The following is a 19,467-nucleotide window of genomic DNA, read 5'->3' as shown; positions in this document are numbered from 1 at the left end:
TTGCCTTCAGAGATCAGGGCAGAGACTATAAGAGTTGGTAAAATATAGTTGCAAGAAAAAGTTTGTGAACCCTTTGCAATTACCTGGTTTTCTGCACTAATTACTCATAAAATATGGTTTGATCTTCATCTAATTCACAACAATAGACAAACACAATCTGCTTAACACATAAACAATTGTACTTTTTTTGTCAATACTGAGTACACCATTTAATCAATCACTGTCTCGGTTCAAAGCATGTGAGCCTTTGGGGTAGCGCCTTCTAAAAAAGCTATTTGGAGTTGGGTGTTCCAATCAATGAATGCTGAAGGAGGTAGAAAAAGAACCCAAGGGTAACAGCAGAAGACCTGCAGAAATCTCTAGAATTCGCTAAAGTCTCTGTTCCTGTGTCCACTGTAAGAAAAACACTGAACAAGAATGGTATTCGTGGAAGGACACCACGGAGGAAACCACTGCTCTCCAAAAAAAAAAATACCACTGCATGTCTCAAGTTTGCAAAAGATCACCTGATGTTCCACAGTGTCTCAGGGACAATGGTCTGTGGACAGATGAGACAAAAGTTGAACTTTTTTGGCAGAAATGCACACCGCTACCTCTGGAGGAAAAAGGTCACTGCACACCAACATGAAAACCTCATCCTAACTGTGAAGCATGGTGCAGAGAGTGTGGTGAACTACATATACCAGAGTGGTTTGCTCCCAACAGACCCCTGCTGACTGCTCCTGTGGCTCCTCCCACAAACCCCTGTATAAAGGCGAATGAGGCCTGAGGCCGGCCCTCATTCTCCAGGATGTTGTGTTGTTCATTCTTCCAGTCAATAAAAGCCGATATCTCACTTCTTACGTCTCAGAGTGAGTTATTGATGGTGCATCAGAGAGCATCATGGTTTGGGGTTGCTTTGCTGCCCCAGGGCCTGGACAGCTTGCAGTGGAGGGAACAAAAAAATCAAACTTGAATCAAGACATTTTACAGGAGCATGTCAGGGTAGCAGTCCGTCACCTCAAGTTTAGTAGAAGTTGGATGATGCACCAAGACAATGACCTGAAATCAACAACAGAATGGTTTAAAAAGACGAAAATCTATGTTTTGGAATGGCCAAGTCAGAGTCCAGATCTTAACCCAAATGAGATGTTATGGCATAACTCGAAGAGGGCTGTTCATGCAAGTTATCCCAGAAATATTGATAAACTGAAACAGTATGGAGGAGTAATCTAAAATTCCTCCTCTCTGTTGTGTAAGTCTGGTCAGTAGCAATAGAAAACATTTGGTGGAGGTTACTGCTATTGCTGCTATCAGTTATTAAATACAAGGGTTCACATACTTTTTCCAGCCTGGACTGTGAATGATTAAACAATGTGTTCAAGAAAGATATAAAAAGTACAATTGTTTGTTTATGTGTGTTATTAGTTCAGGCAGATTAGTTCAGAAGATCAGACCACATTTTATGAAAGATCAATGCAGAAAACTAGGAAACTGCAAAGGGTTCACAAACTTTTATTTTTGCAACTATATGTTACAACCTGATAAAACAATGATTAGGCTGCACTTGAAGCATTATATGCAGTTCTGGTCACCACAGTAAAGGAAGGGTGGAATTGTGGTGAAGAGAGTGCAGAGGAATGATACCAGTGAAGATGGTGCCAAGCTGCGACGCTTGTCAAGGCCATGGCTCAGGTTCATCAAGTCCATTGGGATGGTTTTGGGGACTGCACAGAAGGTTAAGGGTCATATTAGGGCTTGGGGAAGGGATTAGGGAGAGTTAGAGGTCAGTGGTAGTGAATGACGAGTTATGGGCTGGTGTTTGGAGTCTGAGTGCTCTATGGTTGAAGGACAGTGATCCTAGAGGCTGGGTTAGCAGGCAATGAGGAGACCAGTGATTTTCAGCTGATGACCTCCAGGTCAGAGGTCTGTGTGGGCAGGAGGCACGAAGGCCAGTGGCCCCTCCAGGTCTGCGAGTCCCATGGCCACAGGGCCTTGTGATCCTGGAAGTTGAGGCCTGAACTTGGGTTGGCAGACTCTAAAGATGGAAATTAGTGATCCCCAGGTCAGTATCCTGGATACAAAAGTCAAGGTCCAATGATTGGAGGTCCAGAGGTGGCCTATCCTGGGGTTGGAGGCCTGTCTGTGTGTCTTCATGTGTGGGTAGGTTGAAGGTTGGAAAAGGGGTTTGTTTGGTTGTTTTTGTTTTGTTATGTCATTGTTGCTATGCTGGTACTAGAATGTATGGCAACACTTGTGTGCTGTCCTCAACGTGTCCTTATATGTGCTGGTTGTCAATGCAAATGGCCAGTTTTGCTGTATGTTTCAATGTACAGGACATGTGATAAATAAAACAGAATCTGAATCTGGTTCAGCAGGATGTTCCCTGGATTAGACTACTTTGGTTATGGGGAGACACTGGATACACTAAGCTTGTTTTCCTTGAAGCAAATGAGGCCAAGGGGTGACCTGATAGAAATTTATAAAATTATGGGAGGCATAGATGGGCTAGATAATCAAAATATATCTCCTGCTTCATGACCTGCAACAACTCATGAAACATGAGCGTTGAAAAATTAAGGCAAATGATGCTAACATTGTGCAATCTATGGCCTTTCAAAGGTTCATAAAGCAGGAACACCCCTACATCCAATTGTATCATTACTGGGTTCCCCCATTTACAACTTAGTGAGAGAAATGTGGCGGGTGTCTTCAATACCCAATAGCAGGATATGAACACTCAATAAATAACACACAACAGTTCCTGAACAAACTGAACAACATCCATATAGATGATGATGAAACAATGATCATTTGACATCTCCCCTCTGTTCACCTCCATCAATCTTAGCCCAGTCAAAGAAACTCTAACAGAACTAATCCCCAATGAAGAACCAAAAGATGGGACACTAAGTAAAGATAGCATGTGGAAACTGGTAGAATTCTGCTTATGTACCGACTTTAAATTTAACACCATACTTTACAAGCAGCTGAAAGGGACACCAATGGGTCACCCATCTCTGGATCCAGAGCGGAAGCCATCATGCAAAACTTAGAAAAGATGGTGTTGCTAATTATAAACCCTAAAATTGAGTCTGTTACACCACTGACACCTTTGTTATAGCAAAATGCAACAAAATTGAAAGAACTTATAAACTAATCAATAATATGTTCAACGATATTAAGTTTACAATGATCACAGAAACCTGGGGGGAAACCAGCATTCTTGGACGTGCTTGTCAATAGAAACACAGATGGCACTTTAGAAATATCCATTTATTGTAAGTGAACACATACAGATCAGATCCTAAACTATCACAGTAACCATCCAAATGCACGTAAGAAGAACTGTATCAAAACCTTGTAAGGAAGAGCAGAGACACACTGCAGGATGGTGAGGCCAAAGGATAACGAGGAGAAACATCCCTTCAAAGTATTCGCATGAAATGGATACCCATGTAACTTCATATGAAGCTGGCTAAGAGGTTGACAACGCACCAACCAAGAAGCAACCAAACGAGTTGTCCTTCCTTACATTCGAACTGACAGCCCGAATTCTCCAAGAACATAGAATTTTGGTCGCACATAAACCAACAGCAATATTGAGGAGAGTATTCTGCAGACTTAAAGAATAAACCAAGCTATTGGACAAGACCAATGCGGTCTACAAAATCCAATGTGGAGACTGCACCAAATGTTATGTTGGCCAAACTGGGAGAAAACGATTCACAAGGATGCATGAACATCAACTGACTGTCAAGCAGCGTGGCCAACTTTCCCCAGTCTCTACACATGAAGATCGGGAGGGGCACAAATTCGACTGGGCTCAGTGAAAGTCATGGTTCAAGCAAACACGCGGCATGCAAGAGCATTCCTAGAAGCAAGTTTTACTGCAAAGTATTATATAAACAGACATATAGACCTTGATCCCATTTACAACCCAATGCGGGTAAAATTCCAGACTATGCAGAGTTCACTATGCAACCAGTCAGCGAGGAGACTCCTTCTCTACGTCACAATTGAGTTTTTGTAATGATGACCAATCAACTGAATGAGCAGTATACAAAAGCCAAATATTCAGAAGACACACCACAAGTGAACAGCGCACTGATGATGTCTCCTCGTATGGCGACGAAATGTTTGCAAATGGATTGCCAAGATTGGAGAACAACTCAATCCAACCATATATTTCCTCATTGTAAAAAGATGAAAACCAAAACTAGATTTAGATGAGAGGAAGGAGTTTTAAAGGCAGACTGAAGGGTATTCATTCTTTACATATAGAATGGATGATATTCTGAACATATATGGGAGGGAGATAGAAAATCTGGTTTAATGGCACCACAACCACCTCTTACTCACTTTCACGAAAATCAAAGAGCTAATTATTGACTATAGGAGGAAGAAACTAGGGGCCCATGATGCAATCCTCCCTAGGGGATCGAAGCCTGATATGGTTGATGACTTTAAATTCCTTGTCCTTATCAAAGGACCTGTTTTGGGCTAAGAACCAAGTGCCATCACAAGGAAGGCATGGCAGTGCCTCTATTTTCTCAGCATGCCATCTGAACGTTGACAAACATCTATCTAGAAATGCACAGTGGAGAGTATCCTGATTGACTGCATCACGGCCTGGTATGGTAATACCAATGTCCAAGAATGGAAAAGTGGTGGACACAGCCTAGTCTATCACAGGCAAAGTCCTCCCCACCATTGAGCACATCTACAAGAAAGTAGCATCAATCATCAAGGACCCCCACCATCTGGACCACGCTCTCTTCTGGCTGCACCATCAAGTTCAGGAACAGCTATTACCCTTCAACCATCAGGCTCCTGAACTACTGTTGATAATGGTTGCACACTGGTTGTTTGTCAATCTTTGTACATGGTTTTTCCATTTATCATAAATTCTATGGTATCTCTCTGTTCTACTGTGGATGCCTGCAAGAAAATGAATCTCAGGGTGACATATATACTACAGACTCCAATTTACTGTGAACTTTCAGCTTTGAACAAAAAGTTGCAAATGATAGAATCTGATAAATAAGGAAGATAATTAGCGAGACCTGTGAGTAGGTCTTACTTACTCTTATATGTATCTATCTTCCAGCTATAAATTCCATAAATTATTAAACAAAATCAAATATTTAGTTCAGTTCATACTTTCACCTAATGCTGTTTCTAACCTAATTTATCTAGTTAATGAGTTTCAAGTCCAATTTCTTATCAAAGTGTAAACAAAACTGGCAAGTATGAGCAGTATGTATAATCTGACTGCAGTTCCTACTATCAAATTCTTGTCCGTGTTCTGTACTTCAGTTTAACTCTAGTGTCAATATTCTCAAAATAAGCATGAGTAGATGACATGATGTAATTTCAAAACTACAACAAATGAAAAGCTAAATGATCTGCTGCCATATCAAATGGTGTCTGGTGTAACTAAACTCATTTTTTTCTTGTCTGACCATATAACCCTTGCTTGTATAATTGCACTTCTTGTTTCACAAAGTGGAAACAAATTCTAAAAATTGTTTTAAGTGCAAACTCTTAATACATATTGTCAGGTTGCTAATTCAAGTCTGTGGAAAATGAAACATAGAGTACATGCCGCATAACGCACTTTGATCCTTTGTGGTTTAAGTAAAGGCCAGCCAATGCCATACATTTTAAAAACAAATTTTTGGTTGAATGATCTTAAAGAAATTCTGTTGACGTTGGTAAGAAGTAGTGCTATGAGAAAGATATGAACAAGTTTCTTGCCTGTCCTCTCAGTTAAGCAATTAGATAGGTGAGGGAGAAATAGGAAAATGAATAATAGTGTTTCTTTAATCACTCTATTTTTCAGTGCTTAATTCCTACAGATATTAGAAAGAAATATGACTGGAAATAGAGCATGACATGAGTCCAATTTAAGTTAGAGCCTGGGAAAAGCATTCATTTTAATTTATGCTTGCCTTCTCAGAGTACTTCTTGATCAAAGGTTAACATTTTTAATTCAAAAATGATCCCACTTCATCAGTACTTGTTTGATTGGCAGAAGAACACTTAACCAATTCAGGAAAAGACCTTGGAAACTTCTTTAATATTAATTTTTGGTATTTAGGCATTTTCAGCAAAGCCAATGATAATTGTTCATTCCTTACTGCCCTTGAGAAGAATGTGGTGAGCTACCGTCTTGAACTGCAGCAATCCTTCTCATGAATTTAGACCCAGCAGTAAAATAGACGGGCAATATAGTTACTAGACAGGATGGAGAGGAACCTAAAGGTGAAAATCTTTCCATGAACCAGCTGCTCTTGTCCTTCTTGGTGATAGATCAAGTTGAAGGATTGTGTAGTGATTATTACAGAAGCTTGGGTGAATAATGCAATGCAGCCATTGTGATCCATGCTGGAGGGAATGAATGTTCAGGGTTTTGGTAAGGTGCCCATCAAACAAGCTGTTTCATCCTGGATGATAAGGCCATAGGATATAGGAGGAGAATTAGGCCATTTGGCCCAACAAGTCTGCTCTGCCATTTCATCATGGCTGATCCAATTTTCCATTCACTCCCAATATCCTGCCTTCTCCCTATATCCATTCATGCTCTGACCAATCAAGAATCTAGCAACCTCTGTCTTAAAGACTTGGCCTCCACAGCTGCCTATGGCAAATAATTCCACAGATTCACCACTCTCTGGCTGAACAAATTTCTCCTCATATCCATTCTAAAAGGACACCCCTCTATTCTGAGGCTGTATCCTCTGGTCTTAGACTCTCCCACTATAGGAAGCATCCTTTCCACATCCATTTTATCAAGGCCTTTCACCATTCGATAGGTTTCCATGAGGTCACCCCTCATTCTTCTGAATTCTAGTGAACACAGGCCCAGAGCCATCAAACACTCTTCATATGACAAGCTATTCAATCCTAGAATCATTTTTGTGAATCTCCTTTGAACCCTCTCCAGTTTCTGCACATCTTTTCTAAGATAAGGGACCCAAAACTGTTCATAATACTCCAAGTGAGGCCTCACCTGACCTTTATAAAGTTTCAACATTACATCCTTGCATAATATTCTAGCCCTCTTGAAATAAATTCTAACATTGCATTTGCCTTCTGCACCACAGACTCAACTTGTAAATTAACTTTTAGGAAATCCTGCACAAGGACTCCCAAGTCCCATTGTGCCTCAGTGTTTTGTATTTTCTCTCCATTTAGAAAATAGTCAACCCTTTCATTTCTTCTACCAAAATGCATGACCATACACTTCCTGACATTTCTTGGCCAAACCTCCTAATCTAAGTCCTTCTGTAGCCTCTCTACTTCCTTAAAATTACCTGCCCCTCCACCTATCTTCATATCATCTGCAAACTTTGCAACAAAGCCATCAATTTCATCATCCAAATCATTGACATATAATGTAAAAAGAATCAGCCCCAATCTGTGGAACACCACTAGTCACTGGCAGCCAGCCAGACAGAAGAGCCTCCCTTTATTCCCACTCTTAGCTTCCTGCCAATCAGCCACTGCTTTATCATGTTAAAATCTTTCCTGTAATACCATGGGCTCATAGCTTGTTAAGCAGCCTCATGTGTGGCACCTTGTCAAAGGCTTTCTGAAAATCCAAGTACATAACATCCTTTGACTATCTTGTTATTTCTTCAAAGAATTCCAACAGATTTGTCAGGCAAGATTTTTCCTTGAGGAAACCAAGCTGACTATGGACTATTTTATTATGTTCCTCCAAAGTACCCTGAGATGTCATCCTTAATAATCAACTCCAACATTTTCCCAACCTCTGAGGTCAGACTAACTGACCTGTAGTTTCCCTCTTCTGCCTCTCTCCCTTCTTGAAGAGTGGAGTGACATTTGCAATTTTTCAGTCTTCTGGAACCATTCCAGAATCTAGTGATTCTTGAAAGGCCATTACTAATGCCTCCATTATCTCTTCAGCACCTCTTTCAGAACTCTGGGGTGTATCCCCTCTGGTCCAGGTGACTTTCAGTTTCCCAAGAACCTTCACTCTAGTTATGGTAACTTCACACATTTCATGCCCTCTGACACCTGAAACTTCCACCATACTGCTGCTATCGTCCACAGCAAAGACTGATGCAAAATACTTACTCAGCTCATCCTCTATTTTGTTATCCCCCATTACTACCTCTCCAGTGGTCTGATATCTACTCTAGCCTCTCATGTGTCTTATGTATCTGAAGAAACTTTTGGTATCTTCTTTAATATTATTAGCTAGCTGACTTTCATATGCCATCTGTACCTTCTTAAACACTTGGTTTTTAAATGCTTTCCCATCCTCCAACTTCCCACTAAATTTTGCTATTACATGCCCACTCTTTGGCTTAGAAAGAAAATAAAAGCCATATTGACAGATTGAATTTGGTGTATCACTTTTCATATTCATGATGGGAAAAACTTTATACAGTATTTCCAGTAAAACATTCTAAAATGCCTGAGTCCTGCACCTTGGGTGTAACTACTTCTCTATATGTCCTATCTATTGCCTCCGCAGCTTCCTGAGTGGTCTGGAGTTCATCCAGTTCCAGCTCCAACTCCTTAATGTGGATTGTTAGAAGCTGCAGCTGGATGCACTTCTCACAGTTGTAGTCGTCATGGACGATGTTGTCAGGCTTCTTGAGAATTGCTTGTATTTCACTCATTCAGACAAGTAGAAGGTCTTCTATTATTTTCCTAATTTGTGCCTCTAGATGGTGGGAAGGCTTTGAGATGCCAAGAGGTGAGTCATATGCCTTTGGCCTGCAACAGAGCCATGGTACTTGTATGATCTCCAGGTTGCTGTGAGTGGAGAATGGTATTTCCAATGAATATCATAGGTTAATTCTTTTCTTGTTGGAGATACTTCTTGCCTGCCAATTTGTGCATGATCATTACTCGCCACTTATCATGGACTGCTTCATTTACTGAGGAGCTGCAAATGGAACATTGTGTAATCACAGACAAATATGTGCACTTCTGATATTATAAAGAAAGGAGGGTCATTAAAGAAACAGCTTAAGATGATACAGGTTAGGATACTTGGAAATGCTGCAATGATGCACTGAGGCTGGGATTATTGACCTCTGGTAACTATAACCAAATTCCTTTTTGTGAGATACAATTGCAGCCAATAGAATGTTTTACCATTAATGCTGAATAACTTTATTTCTACCCGAATGCCTTGATACCACTTTTGGACCAAAGCTTTCGTGAGATCGAGAGGGAGTGATTCTGAAAGGACTCCTTTGACGAGTAGATTATTTGCAAATGCCTTATTAAATGGAATTGTTAAAGATGGCTTCCATCCCCAATGATTGAGAGTAAATTAACTAAGTGGCAATTAGCTGGATTGAATTTGTCCTTTTTGTGAACAGGACCTACTGGGTATTTTTTCCAGATGTTTTGGTAATGCCTATGTTGTCACACTTGGAATATCTCATGTCATTTATACCTGTTCAAATAAATAACCACAGCTATCAATATCAGGCAGACTATAATTGAGTGCTTATCTTGAAGGCATTTTAGAATGTTTTACTAGAAATACTGTATAAAGTTTTTCCCATCATGAATATGAAAAGTGATACACCAAATTCAATCTGTCAATATGGCTTTTATTTTCTGGTTGAAGAACCTAAACCGAGAAGGGCAAGTTTCCCAGTGGAGGTTGGTACCACTTTCCAAGTAATTCCAAAAAGTTTTTGAGAAAGCAACAGATAGAAATTGTTTGCGATGATTTGTCTGCAGATTTTAGAAATGGCTTATCTGTACTGTTTTTATTGAAGAAATTATTGATTCCAAAGAAACTAAGGGCATGAAGCACAAAAGAACTCCTAGTTCATTTAATATGGAATGGCTTATTATCCAGAATAGCTTCAGATTTACCTCCACTTAAAAATTCAGTGCACACATGTTGTTGTCACTGGGCAAACAATTGCACAGCACAAGATTTTTGTGTACACTGGTCATTACAAAACAGAGGGAACATTTCCAGCTAGTTGAGTGGTGTCGCAACAACGACTTTGCACTCAGTGTCAGAACTGATTGTGGGTAAGATGAGGAACATACACGAGTCCTCATAGAGGGACTAAAAGTGGAGAAAGTGAGCAGTTTCAAGTTCCTGGGTGTCAAGATCTCTGAGGATCTAAGCTGGAGCCAACATATTGATGCAGCTATAAAGGCTAGACAGCTGCTATATTTCATTAGCAGTTTCAGGAGATTTGGTATTTCAGCAAAAACACTAGTAAATTTCTAAAGATATACCATGGAGAGCATTCTAACTGGCTGCATCACCGTCTAATATGGGGGGGCGCTATTGCACAGGATCAAAGCTGCAGAGAGTTGTAAAATTACCACCTCCATCATGCCACCAAGGTATCCGGTCATCTTCAAGGAGAGGAGCTTCACTACCCAGGATGTGCCTTCTTCTCATTGTTACCATTAGGAAGCAGTTACAGCAGCTTGAAGGCACACGCTGAATGATTCAGGAACAGCTTCTTCCCCTCTGCCATATGATTTCTGAATGGACCATTGAACCTACGCACACTACCTAACTACTTTTTTTTTGAACTTCTTTTTTTGGCACTACTTATTTAATTTAAATATACATACATATTTAATGTAATTCACAGTTTTTTCTCTATTATTATGTATTGCATTGTATTGCTGTACAAAGTCAACAAATTTCACAACATATGCTGGTGATACTAAACCTGATTCTGATTATTGATGTAGATTGTATTAAAAGTAGGTATCCTGTTGCATGACAAGTATTTTGTTGATTTTATTTCCAAGCCAAACTTTGTGTATTCACCAGAGAACTTGATCATCTTGATCTACATTTCATAAGTACAGATTGTGGTGAACACAGTGTCGTCTGGAAGGAAAAATCCTTCATTTGGATGACAGGTCTTTTATTCAGAAATTGTTGGATGTTGTCATCTATCTTACATCCAATTACTATACTAAACTGATCATTTTGGAAAAAAACATTCTTGAGAAATTGAAATGATGACATTAAGGCCTGTTACACCAATCTGCAGTAATGATAGAATGATGTTTCATTCTCACTCTGAATGGTTCCTTTCATTCCCACATGAAACTCCTTCAGTAGAGAGTGAGCAATAAAAATGTTGCCATCTTGCCCATATCCCAAGAACAAATTAAAACAATTTTCAGAAGCATCCCAATCATAATATTTAATGTTTTCAGAGATATTTTGGATGTTGTTTGGTTAAAATCACCAAAAAGAAAATGGAAATGCCATGCTAACTCTTTGCAAGATTATAAATAAACTCTTCTTGGGCTTTCAACCTGACAGGTATTGAATATAACCAACGTTTCAATGACAAACTCTGCCATCTTCATCAGCAACGATGCCCGGGCATGTCTAGTCCATCCCTCCAGATTGGTTAGTCCTTATCCAATCAGTTTTCCACTTCCTCACCTTGTTTACAATCAAATTCCTGCATCTGGCTGGAAGCCTGAGAAGAATTTATTCATCATTTACCCCGGGAAGGCACTAGTTCCTCTTTCTTTGCAAGATTATCATTCATCGTTATTCTTTTACATTTTAGATAACTTGATTTAGATAACTTGGTCATTAATAACTAATGACCAAAATTCATTAGTTTTTGCTACTTGGTTTATTTCACATACTTCATGACATAAGCCGCTGATATTAAATCTGATTCTGACTCTGAGAAGAGCATTCTGACTGGTTTCATCATGGTCTGGTATGTAGGAGGCAATGCAGAGTGTAATGGACAGCAAATCTATCACGGGTACAACTCCCACCCCCACCCCCAAACACTGAGAACAGCTGCAAGAGGTGATGACTCAGAAAAGCAACACCCATCACCTCCACCACCCCCCACCACCCTCAACCAACATCATTTGCCACGTACTCTTCTCATTGCTGTAATTAGCCAGGAGGTACAGGAACTCAAGCTTGAACAACAACTTTCCTTCCTCCAACAGGAGTTTGGACTGACATGAAAAACCCTAATTCTACCTAGGACAGCATTTCCCTCAACTTGAACTGTTGTCATTATGTGTACTTTTATTTTGTTGTGTAAATTATGTATAATTTGTTAATTTAAGTTTATGCAATTCATGACATGTTTTTTTTGAAAAGCCTTTAAAATGTGCTGCTGCTGCAAAGAAACTAATTTTCATGGCAATGATAATAAACATCAATTTGAAAAACCCTTCCTGTTGGCATCAAAAGGCATTTCCTCTCTTCAGCCCCAGAGAACAAAACGGTTTGTGACTGAGAAGTATCATAAACAGCACTGATCTGAAGTTAAGTAAATTAATTCAGGCATTAACTACAGCACAAAAAATGCTCATCGCAAATTTCTTTTCAAATGTTAAAGTCTTAAAAAATAGTCCATTGGGAGAGGAACCAGGGAGCACAATACCAGAGCATTATCAAGAATACTATTCCACTGATTTAAAAAAAAATGAACCTTTTTTTAAATGTCTTAGAGTAATACATCTTGGAGTTTAGGCAATGCTTAGTACCTACAAGTTGTAGCACAGTCTATGCCGTAAAGTGTACTGAGAGAAAAGCCAGCAGGATTAATTAGAACAGATATCGTGAGATAACTCTTGTATTAAAGTACCAAGAAACTTTTCAATAAACATTTCTTCCTTCCTTCCATCTTCCAGTATTGAAACTTAGCTGAAAAGTTATAACGACATTTTCTTTCTCTACTGACCACTGTCAAAACTTGAAATATAAATGTATTCATCTTGATGAATAACAGTCATTTTTCTATCTGTGGAAACTCATAAAAGCCCACATTAAACACTAACATTTTTTCTCACTGTATTACCAAACAAAATACCATATCAGCTAAAACAGATTTTGAAGAATCCCCCAATAAGAATATGCTGTACTTAATCAAAGATTCAGCAATATAAACATACCTAGATTTTTGCTGTCAACACCGCTCCATACTCAAACTGTAAGATTTATCTTTTCTCATATAATTGTAAGAAAAAGCATTCTGAAGACACTGAACAGTCTAATTGGTTGGACCAATTATCTCTGGCTTTTCTCTTCTGTATACATATCATTGAACCTTTCTCTTTCTGCAGATGCTGCAGGACATGCTGAGAGCTGAATGTTACCAGTATCTTCTGTTTTTATTTCAGACTTCAAAAGCTGCAGTCTGTTTTGATTTTCATTACATGTTAATCAGTGGACAATTAGTAACAGTGAGAATTAAATGCAATAATCTTTGCACTCAACATTTTGATTTACAGTTCTCAAGGCAAAAGCTTGGTACCACGAACCTTAGTTCAAGCACATTCTCAAATGCAATGATCAGCCAGATACTTTGCTATTAGGCATATGTGCACTCAAAAAAAAATTACCTGCATTCATATTCCTTCTGTTTGGATTCATCAGTACACCTGTACAATTTACCCTTTAAATAGAAAAAATAAAAATATGAATACTCAAGCAGAGAATAAGAAGCACACATTCTTACTGTACAATCCTTTACAAAGAGTACTGATATGGGTATATGGTGAGAAGTCATCAACTTCATGAAAGGTGTTGTAGGCTCAAAGAGTTTCATGGTCTCCTCCAGCTTATTAGATTTTCAATAGAGATTTCTCATGGAGTCAATGTGTCATATAGTACAGAAACAGACTTTTCAGTTTGTCATGTCTGTGCTCACCATGAAATACCTATCTCAACAAATTCTGTACAGCAGCACTTGATCCATTGTCTTCTATTACATATTGTAATAACATGCAACTCAAATGAGTGCATGAATGAAAAAGTTAGTTACTGACAACTGTCAAACAGTGTCTCCATATACGGTCAACACAACAAAATCCACCAAAAGTTCCATTTCCAATCCTCTAAATGATCAAATCCTTATTCAACCTACATTGTGAATTTGTTATCTCAATTACATTCGAGTTAAATATTGTATTAGTTTAGATATGGGTATCTTATTTCTTGGATTTTAAAATAAACTGAAATTACATCACATCTTAACGTTACGCCATTTTTAGCATGATAAAGATGTTGGCAATAGCCCATGTGAAAGGAGAAAACTGTACAAAATGATGAGAATATGGGCAGAAAGTTGAACCAGTGACAGCTAGAAGCAATGGAATGAGAGGCATAGACAGGTTTCGGCTAAATGGGTGGAAGAGAAGGAGGACAGAGGAGGGAAGGGGGAGTGCGAAGATGAGGAAGGGAGTGAAGGAAGAAGAATTTGCGAAGCAGACAGAGAGAGGGTTGAGCGGGGGTCTAAAAGTATACGAGGGGAGAAAGAATAAGAAAGTGTTTGACAAGAGGAGGAAGCAAATGTAGGCAGGAATAGAGGACAGTAGTAGATCTACAAGATCTACAATAGTAGACCAGAGGTCTGGATGAGTGAGGGCCAGAGAAGCGGAGAAGGAGGAAGGAGTGAAAGAAAGAAATGGGGGAAAAGGAAAGTAATGAAGGGAGGAGGAGAATGAGAGTGAGGAATTTGCAAAGAGAAGGCTGATGTGTGAGAGACAGAGTGAAATGTGGTTGTAGTGGGGGAGAAGGCTTAGAGAAAAGGACAAGGGTGGGAGGTGTTAAAGAGAAGGAAGGTAAAAGTGAGAAAGAAGAGAGTGTGAGGACAAAGGCTTAAGGGAGGGGTAGAAGGATGGCACAAGGCAGGGAGTGCAAGAGAGTTGGGAGGTCTTGGTGCAGTTGTACAGAGTGCCCATGAAGCCTACTTTTGGATTCTACTATAAACACCTTCCCTCCACTCTCCCATTTCCACAGGGATCGCACCCTCTGTGATTCCCTTGTATATTCATCCCTCCCCGCTAACCTCTCTCCAGGCGCTTAACCCTGCAAGCACCTGGAATGCTACACCATGCCCATTCACCTCCTCCCTCACGCTCTTCCAGGTGAAGCAGCACTTCACTTGCCAGTCTGCTGGGGTCATCCAGTGCTCCCAATGTGGCCTCCTCTGCACTGGTTAGACCCATCGTAAATTGGGGGACCGCTTCATCAAGCACCTCCCTTCCATCAGTCAAAAGCAGAACTTCCTAGTGGCCCAACAATTCAATTTCAATTCCCATTCCCGTTCCGACATGCCAGACCATGGCCTCCTCTTGTGCCACAATGATGCCACTCTCAGAATAGAGGAGCAACACCTTGTATTCCTTCTGGGTAGCCTATAACCTAATGACATGAATATCGATTTCCCCTTCAGGTAAAAAAAATCCCTCCCCCCCTTCTTTTCTTCCCCACTCTGGGCTCATTCCTCCCCTCACCTACCTATCACCTCCCCTTGTGACCCTCCTCCTTTCCTTTCTCTTATGGCCCACTCTCATCTCCAGAAAGATCAGGTTCCTTCATTTCCAACCTTTTACCTTTCCCACTCACCTGGCTTCACTTACCACCTTTTAGCTATCCCTTTCCCACCCCACCTTTTTTATTCTGGTATCTTCCTCCTTCCTTTCCAGTCCTGAAGAAGGGAGCGAGGTCTCGGCCCAAAACATCAATTGTTTCAACCAACACACACAAAATGCTGGTGGAACGCAGCAGGCCAGGCAGCATCTATAGGAAGAAGCACTGTCGTCGTTTCGGGCCGAGACCCTTCGTCAGGACTGAAGAGAAGATTTAAACTTCTTCAGTGTAGGCATCACTGGCAGAGGCTTCGCAGTAGTGAATTTAAAAACGCAAACACGAGGAAATCTGCAGGTGCTGGAAATTCAAGCAACACACACAAAATGCTGCTGGAACACAGCAAGCCAGGCAGCATCTATAGGAAGAAGCACTGTCGACATTTTGGGCTGAAACCCTTCGTCACGACTGATGAAGTCCTGACGAAGGGTCAAATGCTTGTTCATTTCCATGGCTGCTGCCTGACCTGCTGAGCTCCCCCGGCTTTTTGTGTGTGTTGTGTTACAGAATCGCGTTCAACTTTGGTTGGCTTGCTATAGGAAAGATGTTATTAAACTGTGAAGAGTGCAGAAAACGTTCATAAGGACTTGAGGGAATGAGTTACAGGGTGAAGTTGTACAGGCTAGGATTTTGCTTCTTGCAGTGTAGGAGGTGGAGAGTCAATCTTACAGAGGTGTATACAATAATGAGGGGCATAGATAGGGTGAATCCAATCAGTCTTTTTCCTAGGATATTGGAATCAAGAACTAGAGTGCTTAGGTTTAAGGTGAGAAGGGAAAAATTTAACAGGAACTTGAGGGGCAAGTACTTTGTTTACACAAAGAGTGGTATGTACGTGGGATAAGCTGCCAGAAGAAATGGTCAAGGCAGCCACAATGACAACTTTCAAGAGACAATTGAACAAATACATGGATAGGAAAGGTTTAGAAGTTTACGGGCTTAACACTGTCAAAGGGTATCAGCTTGGATGAGGCATCTTGGTCAATATGGATTATTTGGCCAAGGGGCCTGTTACTATGCTGTACGACTTTAAGTATAGCTTGCTGTGAAAAGTTCTGTGAATAATTATCAGTGTATAACCATGCCTATGTAAACAGATGACAGTTTGTATTTCTATTAATCATTTTCTTAAAAAGGGAATCAGTTTAGTGCTTTTAAGTGTAAGATATCCTTTAAGAACTAAATACACTATTACCTATAACTTGTAATATATTGTTCAGTTATGTGATTAACTACTTGCATCAATCCAAAGTTGTAAATTCAACCAGATATAAATTCACTTGATCATGTGGTTTCTGTATACACTGTACCTGACATTTCTGTAATATCCCTTCCAGGGACTGATAATTGCAATGAAACACTGCTCCACAAAAATCCTCAAACATGTTCACCTTTAGAGTCAAGTTACTGTCTTCAGTAAGAAATACTCCTGTTGAGAGGCCTATCTTTGTTATTTGCCTTAGCAAGAATAAACTCAAAACAGCATACAGACAGATATTACAAATAAATACTTATTAAAACTTAATAAATAATTTTTAAAAAATGAAATAACTGAATGTATCTATGTCTGGGTTGGTAACCATTTTGAGCCCATACCAGGGTATTCTGGGGAGACCAAGCACGTTGGGCTATGCAGGGAGTCCAGTGTGAGAGGTATGCTGCCGTCTGTCAGTCAGGCTCTTTCCAAGCTTACAGTAAAGGTACAAAGTCTAAGACAAAAATAACTGTGAGAGGCTGAATAGCAGTGGTTCTCTTCTGAACCAATGGCCATTAATTGCTGCCCTGTCTATTACAGTAATAGGCATCTACTAGGAATCCTAATACATATGCAGCATCTCCCCAACAGTAGATACTTTAATGGATGAATTAAAATTTCTTTCTATACTTCTGTGCTGTGTTTCTCACATAGCTTTTTCATATGATGATCAACTGTGCCTGGAGTGTGGTCTTAAGTAACATCCTTCATGGAATTAAAACACTTTTTTCAGAACAAACTTATACAGATTCTTAGCAAGGGGCAGTGGATCATGTGGGAATCCCTTGTGTTAAGAAGGTGAGACTCTCCAAGAAGAAAGTCTTTGAGGTGGCACTATGGCTACGGGCTAGCTATGTCTCTGCAGACCAGCCAGATACTTCTAGATTGAACTCTTCAGCCCTGGAGATCCATGTGAGATTTAAGAGGTAAAATAAAAGGTGAAAGGGTGATGATGGTCTTGTGGTGAACTACATATACCTGTCTGGACTGCTCCTGTGGCCCCTCCCACAGACCCTGCTGACTGCTCCTGTGGCTCCTCCCACAGACCCCCGCTGACTGCTCCTGTGGCTCCTCCCACAGACCCCCTGCTGACTGCTCCTGTGGCTCCTCCCACAGACCCCCGCTGACTGCTCCTGTGGCTCCTCCCACAGACCCCCGCTGACTGCTCCTGTGGCTCCTCCCACAGACCCCCCCCCGCTGACTGCTCCTGTGGCTCCTCCCACAGACCCCCGCTGACTGCTCCTGTGGCTCCTCCCCCCACTGACTGCTCCTGTGGCTCCTCCCACAGACCCCTGCTGACAGCTCCTGTGGCCCCTCCCACAGACCCTGCTGACTGCTCCTGTGGCTCCTCCCACAGACCCTGCTGACTGCTCCTGTGGCCCCTCCCACAGACCCCTGCTGACTGCTCCTGTGGCTCCTCCCACAGACCCTGCTGACTGCTCCTGTGGCTCCTCCCACAGACCCCTGCTGACTGCTCCTGTGGCTCCTCCCACAGACCCTGCTGACTGCTCCTGTGGCTCCTCCCACAGACCCCCGCTGACTGCTCCTGTGGCTCCTCCCACAGACCCCTGTATAAAGGCGATTGAGGCCTGAGCCCGGCCTCATTCTCCAGGATGTAGTGTTGTTCATTCTTCCAGTCAATAAAAGCCGATATCTCGCTTCTTACGTCTCAGAGTGAATTATTGATGGTGCATCAGGTCTATCCCCAAAATCCCACCTGTGCTTCTCTCTCTCAATCCTTGATCATGCTTCATTGTCATTTATTTTTTCACTTCTGCAAGCCTGTTAAGGTATTTCCACTGTGCATAAGATGATGTATCACCAGGAGATTCACAGGGTATGAGGGAGGCAGGGAAGCGACATCTTGATGGCATTATGTGGAGGTGAAGGCAGAAGGCAATAGATAAAGTATACGAACTGACAGTACAGGGCTGAAAGCCAGGCAAAAGATGGAGACAAGGTCGTCAGGAGGACGGGTTAACAAGGGAGAGAAATAAATAGATGGGAGAATATGGGTTGTTGAAATACTTGATGGATCTAGATAAAGATATAAACAAGGGATGACTGGGGATTGTTGCAATTATGATCAGTTGGAAATGGAGCTGATTGGCAAAGGGAGGGATGAACATTGACTTTTTCAATAGAATTTTTTGAACATATTCTCTTCATTTTGTACCCAATCAAGAAAGAAAAATGCTTCTACTTCATACTAGCACATATATGTCAAACTCAAGGCCCGTGGGCCAAATCCGGCCCGCGGTGGAATCTTTGGCCCGCGAGATAATATCTAATTACTATTAAAGCTGGCCCCAGTAATCGAAGTGCCTATGGCGTATGATATGGCTAATGCTGAGTTTATTCAGGTACCAGGTTTTCAGGGTTTTTAGTGTTTATTCGGCAGTCTTCTTCATAAGAAACGGAATTTGTAAAGTGAAACACTTTGTAGTTATAGCAGAGACTGAGACACATGAGAGCAGGCTGAAAAAACGGAGGCAACGAAAGCTGCGTTCGCACGCGTCCGACTGATCCGGCCCGCATGAAGCTGCATTTTGCTCAATCCGACCCGTGACCTAAAATGAGTTTGACACCCCTGTACTAGCACATTTATAGATACAAGTACATTTGAATTATCATGAATATCATTATTTAAGAAAAGTAACACAATAAATAACATGGTATATTTGAGTACTAAAGAGTAATAAAGCACTCATAAAGAAAATACAACCCAGTGCTAAAGTTATTACCCATTCTGCCAACCAAATTAACTAGAAAGACAGATGTCCCTGTTAAAATTAAGCAAAACTGGCATATTAGAAAGAACAACTGGCTA

General features: G+C 40.8%; 1 protein-coding gene across 9 annotated transcripts in view; it reads right to left on the bottom strand.

The window, feature by feature from the left end:
• The window catches only part of cacna1c (calcium channel, voltage-dependent, L type, alpha 1C subunit), a 737,294-nt gene that overhangs the window by 181,461 nt on the left and 536,366 nt on the right, over window positions 1–19,467 (bottom strand). For all 9 annotated transcript variants that reach the window (XR_012100621.1, XM_073059289.1, XM_073059283.1 and 6 more), the window contains exon 25: window positions 13,354–13,406. Coding sequence is in view for 8 of the 9 variants with exons in the window: in XM_073059289.1 (XP_072915390.1) it covers window positions 13,354–13,406 (53 nt within the window). In the remaining variant the exon portion in view is untranslated. The remainder of the gene's footprint in view (window positions 1–13,353; window positions 13,407–19,467) is intronic.

The sequence above is a fragment of the Hemitrygon akajei genome, chromosome 10 (genome assembly GCF_048418815.1).
Source record: "Hemitrygon akajei chromosome 10, sHemAka1.3, whole genome shotgun sequence".
Taxonomy (NCBI): Eukaryota; Metazoa; Chordata; class Chondrichthyes; order Myliobatiformes; family Dasyatidae; genus Hemitrygon; species Hemitrygon akajei.
The sequence above is the reverse complement of the archived record's forward strand: the minus strand, read 5'-3'. Positions and strand labels throughout refer to the sequence as shown.